Below are 22,118 nucleotides of genomic sequence, written 5' to 3'. Positions count from 1 at the left end.
TCATGTAAGGACAGCATTGATGCAGGAGTCCAGATGCCTAAGCAACATCATACTACAAATCGAATCTATACAATAAATACAATATTAAGCATCAACAATGAAAGAGAAAATAAAATCACCCACAATCAAGAACAAAAATAGTATATACGACTTACATACTAATTAACTTATTTGTTTCAGATCTTCCACTTTAACTGACTCTTCCTGCGTAATTGATCACATGCTTCCACTGCTTGAACTTAATCCTCGACTTCTCTCAGTAATTGACACTTCAGCTTGATTCAATGCCGACACTTAAACTGACACTACCATTTCAATGCCACTTCAACTTATTTCAGTATTTCAGCTATTTCTGATGTTTCAATCTCAGATGTTCAGTAGCCCAAATTGCCTTCAGAAAGTGCAGCCATCTCTGGTAATACTTGGTTGTAATAGGAAAATTGTAATTGCACCATGTACACACGCGTATGGCACGTACGCTGAAACGTAATGACGTCGTGTGTCTGTAGGTCGACGCTGCTTAACTTCAGTTGTTTGGGCTGTGTACGAGAGAGAACTGTAGCTGGCAGTGCTGAGAGGGTTTCAGTTGATGTTGCTGCTCCTGGGCCGCAGGGTTCCGCTGTCATTCGTACACAGACTCACTACCTGCTGTCCATCCTCACTGTCGAGGCCCGTTTTGGTCAGCTCTGTACTAATAAAACTGAGAGCGATAACCAGAGTTACACACAGCACCGTCTTCGTTAGCGCAGCCGGCCAAAATACAGGAACCATGCCCGAAAGGAGGCCCTTCGTACGGTTACCAACTGACGTTTACCCCGTCAACTATGGCTTATGTCTGAAGCCCGACCTGATCGACTTCACTTTCGAAGGCAAGCTGGAGGCGCTGGTGGAGGTACGTGTACCGGAGCGCCTGGTTACATACATGGATGGATTTGTCTGTGAATGGCGGGGATCTTGTTATGTAATCTGACCAGCTAACGTTACCAGTAGCTAGCTAATTTGCTGTGTTCGACTGATAACCGCAAATTGTTAGCCACTAGCCCAGCAGCAGTAACCTAGCTGACGGTGTTGGCAGGTGTTAGCTAATGTTAACGTTAGCTGGCAGTTGCGAACTAGCTAATCGTTTCTGACGGGCTCGCACTGGCAGACGGAGACCCACGAATAGAAAATTAACGGCTGGATATTTCTGTGACTAGCCGCGAGCTAATTGAAGCTAGCTAGCACAACAGTCCCATAGACGGCAGCAGACTTGCACTCTCATGTTAGCTTAGCCAACTGTCTCATCATACCGTGGACATTAGCCTGCTAACAGCGCTTGGCAATACGCTTAGTGTGTTTCAAGAGCAGTTGGTTGTATTCCAGCAACGTTAACCACTTGTAACAGCAATGCATTACTATTAGTCATTATCAGTTAATCGGATGTTGATTACGGAGGTTGTTAACTAGCGGCTAGCTAACGCTCACTAGTGTTTGCTAAATCATGGCAACATCATGTCGCCCCCTCCCACCCTCTCCACTCACTCATTCAGACCAACTAAGTTATAGGTTTTAAATGTATATCTATATAAAAACATATTAAAACTGTCCTGACCGTAAAATGACATGTGCTAAGTGGATTTGCGTGATTGCCTGGATTTGCGTGATAGCGTATTTTTTTTTTTAGTTAAGGTTAAACTATTCCTTAAACAGTCTTTGGGGTACATTTGAGGAATGCACATTGCGTTTGCAAACGTTAGTTAGCTTGCAGTTGAGTTAATAGGTAAGTGTGTCAGTTGGTTTGTTGCTAAAGTGGATGTAGATAAACATACCAGTTCACTTTGCATTTATATAGTGTACAGTGTGTAAATTGCTCCATTGTGCGGGCACAGGCACCTGTCAGCAGAGTGTCCTAACACCTGTGCCTGGTTGTAAACACTCACTCAGCACACATTATCAGAGCAATCAAGGCAGACCACATCATTATGTATGGTCTAAATATGTACATTTACAAATATTAGTTTTTCTTTGTTTATATGACACCCTTCACTTATGGGATATAAGCTGATTCACTATCAGGAACAGATAAAATAATGGCAATAACTTGAGGTAAGGTAACACAAACCCCATAGAACCTGAGTAAAAACAGATTCAGACTGTTTCAGACTGAATTTTTCTGGCTTATTTTGTTAAATGACACACAAGCAAAGGGATCGAGAACATATTGTTTTTTGTATCATTACCAAAACTCTGGTATGTTATTGGCACCCATACTGGAATGACACCTAGCACAAGGAATGTAGATAGGACATCATAAATACTTATGCTGAAAAAACAATCAAACATGTTTTGAATATATTCAAACCTTTTGATAATAATTTAAATGTTTACTGGCAGTAATTGTGAATCCACATTTCAGCCTTTCAAGTCTCTAAGTTGAGTCCTCCTGAATGTTTTTTTTTTAGTGCTGTGTTTGCTAAGACATGAAGGTTCTCGACCACAGTTTGGTTTAGTAATACCCTGTTTACCTGCGGTTTGTACAAAGCCTGGATAAAATACAATAGGCCGGAAACTCAAGCAACATGGCACTTTTCCATTTGCCTGGCATGTTTCATAATTACTGCCTCCGTCAGCCTCCAAGTGTCTCAAACAACAGCAGTGTCTAACCAGCAGTGCCACAAACCGTGAATGTCACTATTACGCCCCTCTTTGAAAACTGCATGGCATCCAAGTGTGCCACTGTGTTTCGCCCTCAATAAGTTAGTCACATCCACTATTTTCACATCACAAGTCAGAGGCCCCATAGTCTGTCTTCCTCTCCTTGTTTGCAGCACTGTCTTCCTTGCCAATGTTTTTTCATGACCCAACGGGTTCTTTATCTGTGAACATTTTTGCCCTTCAGCCTCTGGAGGTTTAGCTCACAGTAAGTAGATTCATTCCTGTCTCAGCTAACTGACCCAGGTCCAGTTTGGATTTACCATCGGAACTGCACAAACAAAACTCCTTTACATAGTCATCATAAAGTCCAGGTGATAGTTTCATTGGAGAGTTACACTTTGTTTAAACTTCATCTTTCTGAGACGGATTGTGATTTGAAATTATGGCACAGCAGGGATTATCAAAGTATAAGTTATGCTGTTTTATGTCAATATTTACAGGTTACACAAGCCACAAATCAGATTGTGATGAACTGTGCTGACATCGACATCATCACAGCTTCCTTTGTGCCAGAGGGAGGTGAAGGTGAGGGTCAGAGTTTGTCAGCTTTTTCCCCCTCTTTCTTTTTTCTTAATGACATTGTCATAAATGAAAATGTAGTTTATAGGTAATGCATTCAATCTCTTCTCATCTCGATTTTTGAATTACAGCTGATTTTAAATTCCTAATAGATAGGAAGTGGAAATATTGCATGCTCTGGCAATCAGCCTGTGTTTTCCTTACACTCTTTTTTTCTTTTTAGAAATTAATGCCACAGGATTCAACTATCAAAATGAGGATGAGAAAGTCACCCTGTCATTTCCTAGTGCTCTACAGAAAGGTAAGAAGGGACTTCACTTGGCTCTGTTGTTGGTTGTCCCTCCTTTTAAAACTTTATTCACATTATAAAACATTGTCATCATTGCTGTTGAAGAATAACAGATTTCCCCACTTTGGTCGTGGCTGAATGAACAGTGCAACTCTCTCTGTGTACTCCTCCCCAGGCTCCGGCACATTGAAGATAGACTTTGTCGGGGAGCTGAACGACAAAATGAAAGGATTCTATAGAAGTAAATATACAACCTCTGCTGGAGAGATCCGCTACGCTGCTGTCACACAGTTTGAGGTGAGTTGATGGCCTCAGGGAAATGGGATGTTTTCTTTCGGAGCAGTTGAGTGTATTGCTTAACCCACTACTTGCCTGTGTTGCGACATAGGAGGGCGTGATGGTCATGTGAGTCTTGCTGGTAATCCAGAATTGTTCTAAAGATGAGGCAATAACTCAGATTTCTTACTATTTATATGTATGTTTTGAAAATGCTAGTTTGTTGACATATTTTTGGGAAAGTCAGGCTAAAACCAGGTCAGTCTAGTCTGGATACTGACTGTCTCCTCTGTCACCTGCAGGATATACACCTGCTCTGTAAATGAACAGGTTTTTTTTAGTTATGATAGAGATTAGTCATATGCATGTTCAGAAAGCACGTAAGTTTTGGTTTAGGCACAATCTCCATTTATCCTCCCAACACCGATCTGCCTCGATACCAAGTTAGAAGCATGAAACCGAAAAAACGAAAACTTGACTTTATTTGGACTGTCTTGCATTGTAGTTACTTACTAATTTTATAAAGTACTGATGGACTTATCAGCAGGTCTTCTGTAGTATCTGTTGCTGAATGTTGAAATGAAGTGATGACAGACTGGTTACTTCACAAACCAATGTGTAACTTTAGTTAAAAATCAGGATGTTATTGTCGTTGCAGTTCAAGTTCAGGGTAATTACCAAAAAAATACAGTGTTATATAATTATTGAGCTTTTTTTTTTTTTTTTGCTGAATGGTATAGTTTCCTCGCAGCCCGGTCCAAATGTTGAGGGCTTGCAACCACTAAAATGCATTTCTGACCTCAAAACACATTCAGATAAAGAGATGGGGTGTCCGCCAACCATGTATATAATTATATAATGTTATTTTAAAAAGTTTTTTCATTCAACTGAGAAAGTGTTTATAGATAAGATAGGAAATGTCTGTTGGAAGAATTAAATACCTGTCAAGCTACAGCATCTTATTGATGCAAAAGTCTTAAAATCCAATATTACCGTAAAGCAGTCCAGCTCAGTTCGGTGCAGTACTGCTGGCTGTGGCCTAAAGACAGATATGCTTGAAACAAAGTAGTTGGTAGGAAGTGTCGTCTGACCGTGTCTAAAAGTGTTTGCAGCGGCTTCAAATGGCCACACTTGAAGGTAGGGTGAAAAGCCTGCAGTCTTAGAGACGCGATAATTGTTTAAAGGATGATAATGACAATCAGAGTCTCTCCTCAAAGGCATTCATAGTGTTATTCTCGGTTGTGTGTATAATATATATATATATATATATAAAGTAGCGTAATCTTATTCCGCGTGTCGTATTCACCATAAGTTCACTTTATGTGTTTCAGTGCTTACTTTTTTCAAAAAGCTGTTTCAAGCATAGGCGCTGATAACGTGGCAGCTCAGATAATGTAAAATGAACGCAGGTAGAGGCTGTAATGACTTGCAGTGACCGGTCACCAGCAGCACCAGTCAGTCCACACCTGTGGTGAGAGAGCCTATGATGGAAGCTGTGTCAGCCCAACAGGAGAAATTGATCTGTGCACGTATTTATTTAAAGGAAATGCTACAAATGCCACAACTTAACTTGATGCTTTCAGTATATCCGCTTTGAAAAACAGCTTACCTGGCACACATAAAAACGCTCGACTGTAGTGTTGCTGGTTCCTCCAACAAAGGGAAGGAGTCTGGGGCTGCACACACAGCAAAATGACTGTCACTTTGACTTCTGAAAGGGAAATTAAAAGGGAAAATACTAGAAATCTTTAGGTTGGCATGAGTCTCTTTGGATCGCCGCCCAAATAATTTCTGTACATGGAAAACATAATGATATAATGTGAAAGAAAAAAGAAGAAATAGGTCTCATAATATGTGTAAACGTGTCTATAAATGAGGGGGTTACTGTCCTCTCTCTATATCTATTTTATTCTCATGTCTTTATCATTTTTGTTTTTACCTAATTGTTTCTGTGTCGATACCTGTACGTCTGAGTGTCACAAGGTCTCACAGATAAAAATCTAATGTGATTGGACAAGTGAAATATGATCCCAACAGGTGGGGACTCCTGTAAGATGCCATTTTGACGCCGGGTGTGAATTGTGTGTGCAGTGTGGACTTATCTGGATCGAACACACAGGGTCTCAGTTTGTGTCGTTTCTCTCTCTGCCCCCCCTCAGTTTGTGTCGTTTCTCTCTCTGCCCCCCCCCCCCCCCCCCCCCCCCCCACCTCCAGGCCACGGACGCTCGCAGAGCTTTCCCCTGTTGGGATGAGCCAGCTATCAAAGCCACCTTTGACATCGCTCTGATAGTTCCCAAGGACCGAGTAGCCTTGTCAAATATGGTACGTGTCATATGTTCACTCCTCCCCCTGAGAAACTCCAGACCTCAGACTGCCTGAGTCACTTTCCCCTGCCAAGTTTCTTGTGTGTGTGTGTGTGTGTCTGTGTGTGTGTGTGGGGTCCTTTCTCTTCCCTCTCTTTTCTCTTCATAGCTTACATAACAGAGGACAGACAGTCACTGCACATTTTACCTCTGGCTAATGTTATGTTTAACTGCATGTGAAGTGTAACTACTGTACATGTAAAATGAGGTTGGTCAACGCGAGACAAATTCTCCTGGCGACATGTCTTGTGTTTGTCATACAGACTCTGTCCTCGGTGATTTCATCAACTGAAGCCGTTTGCAGCTAAATTGCATCAGAAAACATCATCTGGCTTAGATTATTTCTAACAGCAACACCTCTTCAGGCTAACACAGCTCATCTGGGTGGTGACGATGAAGCTAAATCTGGGTCTTTCTGATGACTTGACTGAATATGAATGACATGAATGCAGCCTGTCAGTCTTTAATAATGTGTGTTTTTATGTCCTGTTGTGACAGATGTTGAATCCAAATAGACAGTTTTCCACGAGACGGGATGACATAATTTGATTATGGAAGACAAATTGCCAAAGAAAATTGTAGACAAATAAACCTAGATGATATTATAATTTATTGTAGACATATATAATAATCATTACAGACAAATTGCAGACCATCATGCGCGGGACTGAAGTGAAGGAAATTCAATTAGTTTGGCCAGCAGGACTGAGCCCTGCACAGATTGATGTCAGTGCAGCTCTTGACCTTTTGTGGCCACAAACCTGCTGAAATTTATTTTCTCAGCAAGTCTACTGTGACCTTTAAAGTCCAGTGCACCACAATACTGCATTTAGCTCGACTGTGTATGTGTACAGATGCTGTTGAGTGGATACTTAGTATGAGGGTTAACACGTTGGTGCAGATGGTGAAAGATATCGAACTCCTGGCCAGACTGTCATTAAGGTCAGCGTTGATACTAAAGGACAAGTCTGGCGATACTCTGAATTTTTCTTTTTGTCAACAAATCCCGTCCTGCTGCCCCAAATACTCACTCGAGCTCCAAATGTGGATTCATCCGCCGCTCAAAATAGGAAATAGTCGGGAAGTATATTCAGAGACAGACCAACACATTACACAACACGGTTTTTGGTCTTTTTCATGGGATTTGTCGACAATAAGAAAAATATAGAATAACACTGGTCTTATCCTATAACAAGAGAAAACAATCGGCTCAATAAGATGTTTTATGTCAGTGATTTGGTTGATTTTGCTCTTATCTAAGTGCCAAACACATCAGAGCTTTGAGCTGAGAGCGACAGGAAACACGTTGTTGGTTTTTGGTCTTTTCATGGGATTTGTTGACAGTAAGAAAAATATCCTTTTTTAATTGATGATTTCAGATTCCCAATGATTGTGGTGACCTGCTGGTCTTTGCTCTAGCGCCACCATTGGGCCAGAGTCTCCATTGGTACAAAAGAAATGTCATAAGCGAATGGGAACAGTGCCATTTATTTTATGAAGCAGATTCAGGAAAGACAGGTCTGGCAGCAGCAGCAGCAGCAGCAGCAGCGCTGTCTGTGTGGACACCACACGCCTGCGAGACGCAGCAGTTCAGCGAGGTGGCCGCCACTTTTGTTGTTTTCTCCATGTTGAGCCATTTAACTGTTTTTCCCTTTTTCCAGAATGTCATTGATCGAAAGCCATATCCAGATGATGAAAACCTTGTGGAAGTGAAGTTTGCCACCACCCCCATCATGTCCACATACCTTGTAGCTTTTGTCATTGGTGAATACGACTATGTGGAGAGCCAATCATCAGACGGTATAACGGTACGCGTCTACACGCCTGTCGGGAAGGCAGAACAAGGGAAATTTGCACTGGAGGTGAGAATGTTGTTGAAACACTACTGTTGATCAGACCACAAGCTACAAATGTGGCTGGAGATGTAGACATGAAGAGAAAACAGCCATTTCTGTTGGTAGATTCCTTCCTGAATACTTGAATGCTGGATCCCTTGTGTCTCCTTTAGTCTTGCTGTATAAACTTTGTCTAAAGGATAGAACACAAAAGAGTCGTTTTTAAATTCTTCGTAAATTTTTAAATAGTTTTTATATTTTGTTGCACATTTTTTAATGTTTTTTTGCAGGTTGCAACTAAGACCTTACCTTTCTACAAAGACTACTTCAATGTTCCTTATCCGTTGCCTAAAATTGATCTCATAGCTATTGCTGATTTTGCTGCTGGTGAGTAGTTGTCCACATTCTACGTTCAGTAGTTTGAGACATTTCCACTAAAAATGTTGAAAGTGAAACACAAACTGCTTCCTGTCATTCAGGTGCCATGGAGAACTGGGGCCTTGTTACCTACAGGTAAGCTTTACTTGCTCATGAGCTACAGGTCTTAAAAACAATATATGTTTAATTAACAGTGGAAAAATAAACGCTGCTAGTTTCTTTCACCAACCACATCACTGCAGCAGGTTTTGGAAAAATTGAGTTGAACTGAAAATATTCTGAAGTTGGCATCACAAGTGAATGTGTGTATCTATATATTGTAACATTAGATTTTATCATTGATAACCATGTTATACCGACATATTGGCACATTAAAGTAAAATGTGTCATTACATGTCACCTGTAGATGAAGATGTGTCATTGTATTAATCTTTGATGCAGTAATCATGTAAAGTAAATCTGTACCTAGAATCAAGATTATGACATCTACCAAAATAATCTGAGGACCTATTTGACGACGCTCTTTTTCAACTTTAGTAGTGCTAAAGATTAGTCGGCTGACAGAAAATGAATCGGCAGCAATTTTGATAATTATTTTTCAAGCAAGCTGTTTTTATATCATTGTAAATTGAATATCTTTGGGTTTGGGACTGTTGATCGGCCAACAGAAGCAATTTTAAAATGGGGAATTGGCATTTTTCACTTTGTCAGATTTCATAGACCAAGTGATTTAATCATGTAAATAATCAACAGATTAATCGACGAGGAAAGGAATTGTTAGTCGCAGCTCCAGGTCTCATTGAGGAAACGGCAGTTTTTTTTCCACTCTTTCAGAGTAGTTCTTGTTGCAGTTGTGTTATTTTGGCCGACAGCACTGATGGCTTTTTAATTGCCTCGTAGTTAGCTGGACGTGCTGCCACCTGTTAGGTAGTCAGATGGCATGTGATTAGCATACGGCGGCGGGCTCCATTCATCTACCATCTACAGCCACCTGCATGCAGCGTTTCTTAATAAACAGCCCAGCAGCTGACTCTGGATGGTTGATGGAGGGAAACCCGCTGGTGTTCAGACGAGGTGTCGACCTTCAGCCGTCTCTGTGTTAACCTCGACTTCCTGTTGTTTTCCAGGGAGACGGCACTGCTCATCGACCCGAAGAACTCCTGCTCGTCCTCCAGGCAGTGGGTGGCGCTGGTGGTCGGGCACGAACTCGCCCACCAGTGGTTCGGAAACTTGGTCACCATGGTAACCAGCCATAACCTTACATCGGCTATTTGTGACTGATTATAACTGCAGACAGCCTTTATACATGGACAGTTTGTGAGGAGCTTTGAAAATAAAAATAATCATAACACTTGCATAACAACAAAAGTCATATCAGTAATGATTAAAATATATATATGTAGCAGTAACTGAAGGAGAAAATTTTTTAAAAGTAACCAGTTAAATGGAGAAACCAGTCAATCTGAAGCTGGTTGTAGGAAAGTAAGAAGATACTATAATAAAGGAAGGCTTCATTTCCAAAATGCATTATTATCTGAGGCGAAGTGTACTGAAGTGCACCATCTCATATCTCCAAAATATGCGATGAGTGTCACGGCGTTGTCAGGTCCATAAATGTGTCAACAAGGACAACCGTCCTTCAGAAAGTTCTCTCATTTGTTTCTCAGAGTCAGTGTTGCTATTTGTAATGTCAGAGATCAGATTTTGGACACAACGCCATCTTTGTCATCCTCTGTATGTGTTTGGATATACAGGAATGGTGGACCCACCTGTGGCTTAATGAGGGATTTGCATCCTGGATCGAGTATCTGTGTGTGGACCACTGCTTCCCAGAGTACGACATCTGGACCCAGTTTGTCTCAGCCGATTACACCCGTGCTCTGGACCTGGACGCCCTGGACAGCAGCCATCCCATAGAGGTGAGCAGAACGTTTTTACTCGTGGATAATTATAACATAGATTATTTTGGATGTAATCTTTTTATTTATTTATTGAGTGTGTGACAGGTGGTTAATTATATAATAAGGTTAACACTGAAAGTGGTGCCGTGTCATGTGCTCCAGGTGAACGTGGGCCATCCATCAGAAGTAGATGAAATCTTTGACGCCATTTCCTACAGCAAAGGAGCATCTGTGATCCGCATGTTGCACAACTACATAGGAGACGAGGTTGGTTGTGTAACGCTCTGAGTTGCTCGCAGCGTAGTATTGTTTTCCATTTTTATATTTAGTTCATTAAGGTTTACCTCTTACTCTGTCTTTGTAGGACTTTAGGAAAGGAATGAACGCTTATCTTTTGAAGTTCCAACATAAAAATGCTTCGACAGGTAAGAACATGCAGGAAATATTTTCCTCAAGATGAAACGGCTGATTTCACTGATTCCTAATCCTCTTGAGTCCCGGCTGTCTTCCACAGAGGATCTATGGGACTGTCTGGAACAGGCCAGTGGAAAACCCATCGCTGCAGTGATGGGCTCGTGGACCAAGCAGATGGGCTTCCCGATAATAGTAGTGGACCAGGAACAGGTGAGTTGGACTGGACACAAGCTGTTTAATTAGCCACGAGGTTGAGTTAAATGTCAGGCATTTTGTTCACTGACTGAGCCGCTTGTGGTCAGGAAGTTGAGCTGACTACTCTAGTCTGTTCACACACACACACACACACACACACACACACACACACAGCTATTGACTTTCTAAACTGTGAAAATCACCAGCAGAAATGAAAAGTATTCGTCTGGTGGCTTCTTCTAATTTTGTACCCTGTTTTTTTTTAATTCTCATACACACTGAACACAATGTTATTTATAGCAAGGTGACGACCGCATCCTCAAAATATCTCAGAAGAAGTTCTGTGCCAGTGGACCACATAATGGTGAGTGTTTATAACCGTTACATAACAATGTTTTTATGCGACTATTTGCGAAAGCGTTAATGCTGCTTTGTTTCATTTCAAAAAGGAAACACGGTTGTTGTTACTGTTTGACCGATCTCTTGTTGTACTAGCTTCTCATTGGCTCCTTGACTTGTCTGTTGGACAGGAGAGGATTGCCCCAGCTGGATGGTCCCCCTTAGCATTTGTACCAGCGAGGACCCCAAATGCACCAAGCTCAAGGTTCTGCTGGACAGACCCGAGACAACCATCACCGTGAGCGGCGTCGCTCCCGACCAGTGGATCAAGGTGAGTTAGTGTTTCAGCCTACCTGGGATATTTAGATGAGTACTGATGATATCAATTTTAGTTGTTAGATCTCCCAACAGGAGTCACCAGCAATCAGGGATACATGATCCAACTGTACCAAAGATTGTTGTGGCACTAAAAATAAAGTGTGGTGGCCCGCCGTGATGGAATGAACGTACCTGATAGTGGAAACACTGAGCGACGTTGTTGAAGAAACTGTATTTACTGTGGAGGGTGGGTGGGTTTCTACACAGCACAGTAGCAGTGTGAAAACACAGTGCCACCATAACGTGGCTCTACAGGTCCGTCTTTTCATGTGGCTGCGGCCATGTTTGTGAAAGAGGTCGTGTACATACAAACAAGTAAAACTTTAAGCTCAGATAGTTTCATTCAGAATAGGTTTAAAAATGACCAAACAGGATATGGTTTCCACTCTTCAGCTGAATTAATGAGTCAGAAGAGAAGATGCATCAGTCCGTCCCGTTGTCGTGAAAAAAAGCGAAACATCAAAGTTCAAAAAAAGTTCGCAGACTTCCTGGTTGTCAGTTTGGGAGAAAGTGCTAAAGAGGAAGTGGTCATCAGACTCAGCCACACTTCTTCTGTCAGCCAGACAAAGTTTCTACAGGCGTCCACCTGGTCTGCTAATGAAGGGACAGTTTAGTCGGTTATGTTATTTAATCTTTTATTTAATCTTTTGGGAGTCTAAATTGGGCTTTTGTCAAATGTGTCAATAACGTGAATGGACTTGTTCGATCTCTCATGGGTGTAACTTGCCAATTAGCGCAGCTGTTGATGATGTTGCTGTCTGAATGGAGAAGGAAGTGAATGTCGTGTAAACAAAGGCTTGAAAATGGATTGGGCTTTACACAGCTGATGCTGATCTATAAATAACGCCTTGAATCCGCCACTGCTCGTAATGTTTATTCAGTTAAAAGTCAGAATCATTCGTGTTTGGGGAAATTTTGCCACCACAGCAAGCCTATTGTTGCCTAAACCCTCAAGCACTGGCATTAGGATGACGCTGTTTCACTCACTTTAAGCCATGCTGGATAAGAGCACTCAGTCTGAACAGTTAAAACGGGTGAGACTACATTTTTCCCACAGTCTGACCCAGTTGTGTCCCTGCTGTTTACAGATCAACCCCGGCACTGTGGGCTTCTATCGCATCCAGTACAGCTCGTCCATGCTGGAGAGTCTGCTGCCGGGCGTCAGAGACCTCAGCCTGCAACCTGTGGACCGACTGGGCCTGCAGAACGACCTCTTCTCCCTGGTGAAACTCGCACACACACACACACACACACACACACACACACACACACACACACACACACACACACTCTCACACACACTCTCACACACACTCTCACACACAGTATTCAGGCCTGTCAGAAAGGAAAGGCGTAAATAATAAGGCAAGGCAAGTTTCTTTCTATAGCACAATTCAACATTAATGGTTTGATGTTGTCACCAAAATCCAAACTTTTCCAAACACTTTTGAGAACCCAAGAACAGTTAAGTGCACCAAAACAGAAGTCTTCCATTAGATTAAAGAACCCAGATATTTATTTATATTAATGTTAATGCGTTGGGTGTGATAAGGAATTACTAGTTTTTTGGGGGAAACTGTTGGAAACGCTGGGCCTCAAAGAGAATTTAAATCATAGCAAATGATACTTTTCTTCTGCAGAGGTGTGTTTATTTTAGAGAATCTGAAAGGGTGAAGTGTTCTGTGGCTTCAGTCTCGTGCAGGGATGATCAGCACGGTGGAGGTGCTGAAGCTGATGGAGGCGTTTGTTAACGAGCCCAACTACACGGTGTGGAGCGACCTCAGCTGCAACCTGGGAGTGTTGTCCTCGCTGCTGTCCCACACCGACTTCCACGAGGAAATCCAGGAGTTCATCCGGGACCTCTTCACCCCCATCGGCCTGGAGCTCGGCTGGGACAGCAAACCGGGGGAAGGTGAGGAGGACCGGACAGGAACCAACTGTCATGGAGTTCAAGTCTCCTCATTTAGACCCCAGAAGATTCCTTTTCCCTTAACATTTAACTGAAAATAATTTGTCATAAAGTACTTTATTTTCAAGCTATGTTTGTCTCTATGTCTGTCATAATTTTTTAAGTTTATATATTTATATTAAATCCTAAAAACTGACCCGCTTCCTCTTAATTTGCATAGAAATTCAAAATTTTACCGTTAAAATGTATCCTACAATTATCAGGAAGTCTGCCGTATATCATCACACACACATTGTGATTAAGTATAATTTAGCCGAGACACCTGAGCGACACTCGGACTCCTGACTGACCTGAAGGTCAAAGTTCTGTGGCGACAGACAGACGGTAACTGGAGTGTGATGGGGGTCTTGCAGGTCACCTGGACGCCCTGCTGAGAGGTCTGGTTCTGGGGAAGCTGGGGAAGGCAGGACACAAACCCACACTGGAGGAGGCCCGACGGAGATTCAGGGACCACGTGGACGGCAAGCAGGTCCTGCCTGCAGACCTCAGGAGCCCGGTAAGCAAAATAAACCGCAGCCTGCTATCTGCTGCCATTTTTCTGAAGCATGTTCTCAAACAGCCTACATGTTTTGTTTTGTGGTAATAAAAGAAGAGGATAATGAATGATTACATTTAGTTTGAGGAGGTGACGCATGATAAGACGGCTTGTGTACACGTTGATTAGACCAAATACATGTTAAAGTAAAGAAACTTAGAATGAGATTTTGTTTAATTTTGCACAGATCATGTTGGAGTATCACTTTGACTGTATGCATGTTTTCTTTCCTCAGGTGTATTTAACAGTGCTGAAGCATGGAGACAGCGCCACATTGGAGACGATGCTGAAGGTGAGACTGCAGTTTGCATGTTCAGGGACAATTACACAACAAATCACATGAATCTGAGTGACTGAACTTGACATTATCGTCCTAAAAGAACCACAAAACCAGATTTATTCTGTTCCTGAGTTCTTCTTTCACTTGTTCTCTTTGGGTTCTCTGTGAACTTGGTCCTCTCTCTCCTCCTCACATATCTGTTCTTGGTCTGTGTCTCTCGTCCCTTTAGCTCCACAAACAAGCAGACATGCAGGAGGAGAAGAACCGCATCGAGCGAGTGCTGGGCGCCATCTCTGCCCCGGACCTCATCCAGAAAGTCCTCAGCTTCGCCCTCTCGGTACACGTGACCACATGTTGCACATGTTTCTGAGGGGGGGGGGCGGAGGAAATTAAAAAAGTTTCCTTCATCGTAAAGTTCTGTTTTTAACCACCATGTTTTTAATCTTGAGTTTTGGAGGAAAATCTGACCCGGTTTCTGGTTTTTCATTTTTTCTTTTTTATTTGGACCTTGAGTCAATTTATTTTTTCGAGCTTTGAGCCACGGCTTAATGATAGTAGTAGACTGCAGTGTATAATCACTAAAGAAAACTAGAAAAGTAATAGAAGTTACTCTGAAATACTCATCAGTAGAGTTTCACACCTTTTTGCTTTTTAACGTCCAAGTTTCTGACGCTGACTGCATGTGAACATAACTCTCTCTGGGTCTTCTCCCCCGACAGGAAGAGGTTCGTCCCCAGGACACGGTGTCAGTAATCGGCGGCGTGGCGGGAAGCAGTAAACATGGCCGGAAAGCTGCCTGGAAGTTTGTCAAGGACAACTGGGAGGAGCTTTACAACCGCTACCAGGGCGGCTTCCTCATATCACGGCTCATCAAGGTAAAAAAAAAAAACCTCCTGCTGCTGCTTCACACACACATTCAGGTCATGTGTTAATGTGTCAGTGTTGACGTTAATTTCTTTATCACAGCCTCCAATACGGATAACTACACATTTAGTCTGCTCGGGGAAGTCTGTTTGTTTTAACTTCAGGGTGGTGTCCTTGACTTTGTTCAGCTCACGCGTGTTTCTTGTCCACCTGTCTCTGCAGCTCTCAGTCGATGGATTTGCTATCGACAAAATGGCAGCTGAAGTGAAGGTGAGAGTGCTTCACAGAACGACTCACTGTGGTTTCAGTTGTTGTTTTTGAAGGGGGGGTTTGTTCCTGAAGAAGTGGCAAGTTTATTAAATATTTTGCTAATTCTCAAATATAAATCATTCCATCTTATTTTCTTTGGAACATATTTTGAAATGGAAACGATTTAAGATTTAAATCGGCTGAATTATGTTTGAAGAACCACTTTTTTTGCCAAACTGCATGAAGCTATTCTTGACCACTGGGGGGCAGAATGACCTCACAACAAACTCGCAGTAATACAGTCCTGATTTATCGTCTGCGTATCAAGTTATGGTTAACGTTTTAGCAAACAATTGCCTACTTACCCGTCCAGGAACCTCATTAACAACACAACAACATCAACATCTCATTAGAGGCATGTTTCTATACCTGATGAATGAAATCTAACATTCACTCTTAGCTTCACTTTTAGCACTAAAGATAATAACTACATACCTCAGATATCACCGACTGTAAGTTCAGCAGGAAACACAAAGCAACAACTTCTTTTTATTGTTATTATTATGCATTTTTTTTGCCTTTTTGATGTGTTGGTTGACGGTGTAGGAGAGAGGTGGGGGTCGTGACTTACAACCACTTTAAAGGACAATTTCATGACAACTGACGTCCAGGGGTCCAGAGGAAAATTGTGTTGTTTTGTCGACTACATTTCTCTGCATTTCATTCCAAGAGGTCGACACCCTTTCTTAAACTGGTGTCTGCGTGTTTCTGTCGCTGCAGAGTTTCTTTGAGAGTCACCCGGCGCCGGCGGCTGAGCGCACGGTGCAGCAGTGCTGCGAGAACATCCTCCTCAACGCCGCCTGGCTGAAGCGCGACGCAGACGACATCCAGCAGTATCTACTGCAGCGCAAAGCGCCCCCCGTCTGAGCCGCCGCCCCTGCCGCCTCCTCCAGCCCCTCCCCCCTCCCTCCAGCGCGGACCTCCCAGCATCATAGCTGCCTCGCCCCCCACCCCCACCCCCACCTCAATACAGACCAGAGCGGGAGACCAGAGCGTACTTACAGCAGGCTTCATTTCTCTAAAGAAACTGTATGAATCAAGAAGACAAAGCCAAGAATTTAACAAAGTGTTGGAAACACAAAGAGACTCTTTCTACGTTAACAAAGCAAATCCATTTTAGTCAGACCAGGAATGTAGTTTTACCCCCATTCTGCCCACGAGCAGACGACACATCCGCCAGTCAACAAGTAACGTCATGAAACCGAAGCTCAGCGAAGTCGCAGAAACACCTCGTCCCTCGAAATGATCGCTAACCCTGCTAACGCACTCTGCATCACCTGCCCCGTATGCACCCCCTCATCCATCTCTGCGTCGTAGCTGAGAAAACTGTGAATCCCCCTTTCCTCCCCACTCCCCCCCCCCCACCCTTCTTTCCTGCTGCCACTCATTTTGAATGCATGAAGTGTGATTTTCTGCATTTGCTTTGTTTACTTCTGTTTGTTTTCTGTACAAACAAATTATTTGTTATTTTGTTAAATTTTTCTCCTCAGTTAGTGCTCACACCTTCACCCTCCTCCTTCTCTTTCGGGCGTTGTGATTGGGTGAAAGCAGAAGGCACCTGGGCAGAATGGGGTTAATAACAGTAGTGTGTGTTGTAGTTTCCAACAGCAGTGATTCTCCATTGCTAATAAACGGTTAGGACGAGGCGAGCAGCGCTAGCATGGTACTACATTGTAAACTGTATAATGCAAGCATTTTTTTTTTGCGGACGATGTTCCTTTTAAAAGAATGAAATGGGAAAAGTTCATGATTACCTGTTTCCACCCCCCTAAAACCCCTCGAGCTCTGCTCAGGCGGAGTTTGTATAGTTTGAATCATCAACAAGCATATTTAAACTCCCCTGTTTCTTTATCTGCCACCCTCAAATGAAATGAAGATATTGGCGTGTTTTATAAGACATCAGATGCAGTGATTTATTTAAATGTTGAGATAATCTTATATTCTGAGGAGCGAGAGAGAAATAAAAGATCATAACACTACTTTTTCGGGGCCTTTTCATTCTGAAGTAACATCTGGAAACGCCTCTGAATAGGGTTGAGAGTCCGGCGAGGCCCGGTCCGGACTTTGTGGACGTGACAGATCGACTTGACTCCGCTGTCAAACTTGGAAGCCTTAAATTGGTCGACTGGTTTGAAGTAAATATTAAACACTGAAGTGGTGATAATAGGTGACTTCCACATGACGTCAAATGTATCTAATGTGACAGATTATGCAGACTTGTTGAACGAGTATATCTATATAGAATTTACAATTTGATGTGGTTTTTGAAAACATACAGACCAAGTCATCCAACCTGTTGTCGAGACTCTTTCCCCCCCTGGAACATTTGCGGTTGTTTTTGTTTTTTTTCTGTTTGTTTTTCTTTTTGTTTTGTTTCTTTTTTTTTTTTTCTTTTTGTTTTGTTTTAAAACTACAGTTGGTGTTCATTAAAGTGAAAAAGGATTATAAAAACAAATGATGTGAAATTAGTACAAGTTGATTTTAATGAGTGAGGTGTGAGTGTGCATGCCTGGAAACAGATTTGTAATTTATTTTGTATTATCTCACACGTTCACAGGTGAGGAGATGATCATATTGGATTACAAATGGTTAAAGCAGCACTGAAACTGATCAATAACGTGTGTGTGTGTGTATAACAGCTGAATTACACCTGATGAGAATAAAATCGGTTACAGATAGATGATTACAGAGAGAAAATTCAAATGTCTGCACATGTTGGTTTCATTAAGTGTCTGTAGAAAACATTCAGGCAGCTTTGAGTTTGTGCTGACCGTGCAGAGACCGTCAATGTTTTCTTGTCTTTTTCTAATGAATCTGAACTTAGTTCAACATGTGGGATGTCTTTGTGGTTCTGACTTGAAGAAGAGGACAATCTGTCAGGCAGGACAGCTTTGACTTCAGTGATGCCAAGGCAAACTTAATATGCAGTCCAATAAAGTAACACTTGATGATACAGTATCTGTCACTACAAGACATTTCTCAGGTGTATCACTACTCTTTAATTGTCTAAAACTAGTCTTTCCAAATCCTCCTGGTTTCCCTCTGCTCGTATGCAGTTAAGGGTACAAGGAAGTTGTTTGATATTCGGGTTCAGGTCAGAGTTGTGTTGGAACGTCACATCTTTCAACTTTTTTTATGAGATAAGGTTAGGGGGGTCTTTATTAGATGGCTGACAGTAGAGAGTTGACGGTAAATGAAGGAAGGGAGAGTATTTTTACCTAATCTTGAGGCCTTGTTATGTAGCCATTTGTCAGAATCTATTTATCTTAAATATTTTGGGGGAGATTCTTTCCTTTTATCTGATGCGAGATAGTAGAGAGCTGTCAGTAAATGTGACAAAAATGGGGATAACATGCAACAAATGTCCCTGTCTGGACCTGAGCTGCAGGGATGCTGCGATGACCCAAAAATGTACTTTTATTACCTTTTATTACTGTTTTCAGGTGACGTTATGCTTCGTGGTGCATATTCTTAAACAAAAATGTCTTTAATCAAATTATACTGACCCCCAGATAGGCTTTCTCTTTTTGGGTTGTGTTTGTTCTGATTTCTATTAGATTATAGCTTTACTTTATGTTTTTAAGTCATACTTATGTTCTTTTAAGTTTTGTAAAAAGTCCCAACCCCTGGAGTCAGAAATCCATGTAGGGTCAAGCAAACAAACAGACCTTTTTATATCCGATTCATCCGAATAATATATAGCTATGGCCTTCAAATATCCTCAACAGTATCAGTGTTGATCATTAAGTTGTTAGTAGATTGTCATAAAAACTGATAACATGGATGAGGTTTAATTTGATCCTGGCGGCTGTAGTAAGAGGGTGTCACCAGCAGGTGGCGCCAGCGAGCGGTTCTCGGTTGTTGGTGAGTCAGAGAAAAGGGAAGTGAAGAAGTGAACTTAGTTTCCAGCAGGTTGCTGTGTTTAGACGAAGATGATGGTGTCGAAATGACAGCTATGTAAGTAAACGGAGTGGTGTGTTAAACGGCGTATTAATACATGATTAATAATCAATTCGTAACTTCATGGTCAAGTGTTAAGTTATTCGGCAGCCTCCTTTTTCTGGAAACTTGAGCGGATTTAGCTCAAAATGAACAAGCTAGCAGCAACGTTAGCTGCGGGATAGCTAGCTAACTGTGTGTGTTAAGACGCTAACCTAGTTAAATAAGTAAGTAGCTTGCTGTTAGCTCAGGTTAACTCTCTGCTTGTTTCTACAAAGAACGGTTTGAGATAACAAGTAGGTTATATTGCTAAATATTTATCTTTAGGCACACGTATATTTCTGTGTTTTATTTGTTTGTAATAAACACGGGTCCGAACTGCTGGCAGGTGCCGTGTTAGCAGGTTAGCATTAAACTCAAATGCAGCGTTAAGTTATCGAGACTAATCGGTTTAGTTGTTGTTGATACAAACCTGTAATGTTCTAATATTAACTGTTAAACTTCCCACGCGTGTCATGAAGCTGAACACTAAAGCGAATATCAGGTGATCCGTTAGTGAACGACGTTAAGAACCGTTCAAATCTGTTTTCCTTCGTATCAAAGGTCATACTCGCCGGTAGATATGCGTTTATTTTTAGCTCTGCTGGGTGGCCTTCAGTCCGGCCGTTTCCTTTAGACTCACGTTTCACTGACCCGTGAGAAGGCGGACAGTTAACAGCTCAGCTTTTTTTAGAGGTTAATGTGTTTTTACTCTTAAACAGGAAACCTAAAATACTGGAAGTCCCTGCGGGGGTTGATGAAGATGTTTGAATACTTGATCGCTGAAAGTCCCAGTTTCATTATCTGTCAGTTGGTTTTGGTCGTTGATTAACTGCCCGTTTGTTGGGGGAAATTAGCACCACTAAAGTACAAGAACAAGTAAAGCAGATCCTCCATTGCGGACAGGTAGTATTAGCATCAGTGTATATATATATATGTATATATACCGAGGTTAGTCAGTGGTCTTCACTCACTGAACATTATTTATAACATTAGTGTTGCTCAGATCAGTCATTCAGGGTGTTAGCATGACCACACACGTGACCACACATGACCACACATGACCAGAATTTGTTCGGACCACATTGTGTATGTTTCAGAAGTAACTGTGTATATACCATCTATTTGTAACTCCAGTGCATGCACATGTTAGTGCTTTGTAGGATGTACTGGTGTGAACAACCCACCAAACAGGACCCCAGGAAGAGTAATTGTTGCCAAGGTAGCAACCAAGGGGGATCCAAATAAACAGGATCAAAAACTGTTGCGACTGAATAAGTTGTTTCTTCCCAAATTGTTTAGCTACAAACATTTTTTGACCCAATGCTGATTACTGACGATTAACTGAACTGTGCTGCTTTTCTCTGTTTTATATAATTGGAAACTGAATATCTTTGGGTGTTTGCCTGTTGGTCAGACAAAATAAGCCATTTGAAGACATCATCTTGGGCTCTAGGAAATTGTGATCTGCGTTTTTCCTTGTTGTCAGATATTTTACATACTAGAAAACTGAATTGATTTATCAAAAAAGGTATGAACAGATTAATCAGTTATGAGCATAATCATTAGTTGCAGCCTTAGTTGAATGTTTTCAGTGTTATTTTCATTCTTTGTCTGCGTGCTTTATAATGCTTCTCGTCCTGTTGTCAGGTTGTCTGGTGTCGTCCAGGCGGTGATTGACTGACAGATGCCTTCATCATGATGCTGAGCTGGAGCGCTCTGGTCGTTGTCCTCCTGCTGTCCCAGGTCAGAGGCTCCCTGAACTCCTCGGAGGACGACGGCGTCCCAGAAGAGTGGGTGCTGCTTCATGTGGTTCAGGGCCACATCGGGGCCGGAAACTACAGCTATCTGCGCCTCAACCACGATGGCAGAATTGTCCTGCACATGCAAAGCCTCAAGGGAGACGCGGACCTCTACGTGTCGGATAAAACCCTGCGGCCGAGCTTCGACACCTACAAGCTGCAGTCGGTCACCTGTGGCCATGATGTGGTGGTGGTGCCGGGGGACTTCGCGAGGCCTGTGGGCATCGGCATTTATGGTCACCCGTCTCACAAGGAGAGCGAGTTTGAAATGCGAGTGTTTTACGATCAGACGGTGCAGCAGGACCCGTTTGATAAGGGCTCATACACTTCAGAAGACGGACATAAGCAAAGGAAATCCCCTCAGGCAGCAGAGGAAGACTTTCAGGAAGAGGAATCGATCTTTTGGACTATTCTAATTGGACTTTTGAAAATTATTCTTGAGATTTTGTTTTGAAAATGGTTTCCTGCCTTGCTGCTGCGACAGAAGGAGGAGGTTCTGCTTTTTTGGCTCAGTCAGCCTTGATGCATTAAAGTTTTTCTTTAATTCTGTAAGGATGAGGAAATGTTGCACCAAACTCCATTGAGAATTCTGGCACTTTAACAATTCCTTTCCTTGTGCAAACATACATACTTGATAAAATGGTTTTAAAATTTAAAGTTGCAAGTTAAAACGTGTTGATGGATCACTGATGAATTTACTAGTGAAGCCTGACTAATCAGAAGATGTTTCACAAAGTCTGTATGTTTGCTGATAAGCAAATGAACGTTAACCTGTCAGATTTTGCTTTGGTATCCTCTCA

General features: G+C 42.1%; 2 protein-coding genes across 3 annotated transcripts; both read left to right on the top strand.

Annotated features, from left to right (window-relative positions):
- The first annotated feature begins 621 nt into the window (after window positions 1-621).
- Window positions 622-18,509, top strand: npepps (aminopeptidase puromycin sensitive). 2 transcript variants are annotated; one of them, XM_070919282.1, is made up of 23 exons: window positions 622-892; window positions 3,135-3,219; window positions 3,437-3,514; window positions 3,678-3,799; window positions 5,993-6,100; window positions 7,803-8,003; window positions 8,267-8,363; window positions 8,456-8,489; window positions 9,482-9,596; window positions 10,109-10,273; window positions 10,418-10,522; window positions 10,620-10,680; window positions 10,770-10,879; window positions 11,165-11,228; window positions 11,395-11,534; window positions 12,670-12,804; window positions 13,274-13,493; window positions 13,904-14,046; window positions 14,321-14,377; window positions 14,595-14,702; window positions 15,085-15,240; window positions 15,452-15,499; window positions 16,259-18,509. In XM_070919282.1, exons 1-23 carry the CDS (start codon window positions 770-772, stop codon window positions 16,403-16,405), a joined length of 2,622 nt encoding a protein of 873 aa, XP_070775383.1. In that variant the 5' UTR covers window positions 622-769; the 3' UTR covers window positions 16,406-18,509. The 2 variants fall into 2 exon arrangements, with proteins under 2 accessions (XP_070775383.1, XP_070775390.1); XM_070919289.1 differs by having other exon boundaries at window positions 645-892; window positions 10,770-10,883; window positions 11,169-11,228.
- Window positions 18,510-19,435: 926 nt separating this feature from the next.
- c2h6orf120 (chromosome 2 C6orf120 homolog) lies at window positions 19,436-21,772 on the top strand. Its single transcript, XM_070925247.1, has 2 exons — window positions 19,436-19,495; window positions 21,167-21,772. The coding sequence occupies exon 2, from the start codon at window positions 21,215-21,217 to the stop codon at window positions 21,770-21,772; it is 558 nt and encodes a 185-aa protein (XP_070781348.1). The 5' UTR covers window positions 19,436-19,495; window positions 21,167-21,214.
- Window positions 21,773-22,118: the final 346 nt, after the last annotated feature.

This window comes from Enoplosus armatus, chromosome 2, assembly GCF_043641665.1.
Source record: "Enoplosus armatus isolate fEnoArm2 chromosome 2, fEnoArm2.hap1, whole genome shotgun sequence".
In the NCBI taxonomy this organism is placed as follows: domain Eukaryota; kingdom Metazoa; phylum Chordata; class Actinopteri; order Centrarchiformes; family Enoplosidae; genus Enoplosus; species Enoplosus armatus.
Note: the sequence above shows the minus strand (reverse complement) of the source record. Positions and strands in the feature narration are given on the sequence as shown.

Excerpts from the sequence above, each read along its gene's own strand:
- npepps (XM_070919282.1), top strand. The coding sequence starts at position 770 with ATGCCCGAAAGGAGGCCCTTCGTACGGTTACCAACTGACGTTTACCCC. Across the intron at positions 3,800-5,992 it reads CTGCTGTCACACAGTTTGAG|GCCACGGACGCTCGCAGAGC; the intron begins GTGAGTTGATGG and ends CCCCACCTCCAG. Across the intron at positions 14,703-15,084 it reads TCCTCAGCTTCGCCCTCTCG|GAAGAGGTTCGTCCCCAGGA; the intron begins GTACACGTGACC and ends CTCCCCCGACAG.
- c2h6orf120 (XM_070925247.1), top strand. The coding sequence starts at position 21,215 with ATGATGCTGAGCTGGAGCGCTCTGGTCGTTGTCCTCCTGCTGTCCCAG.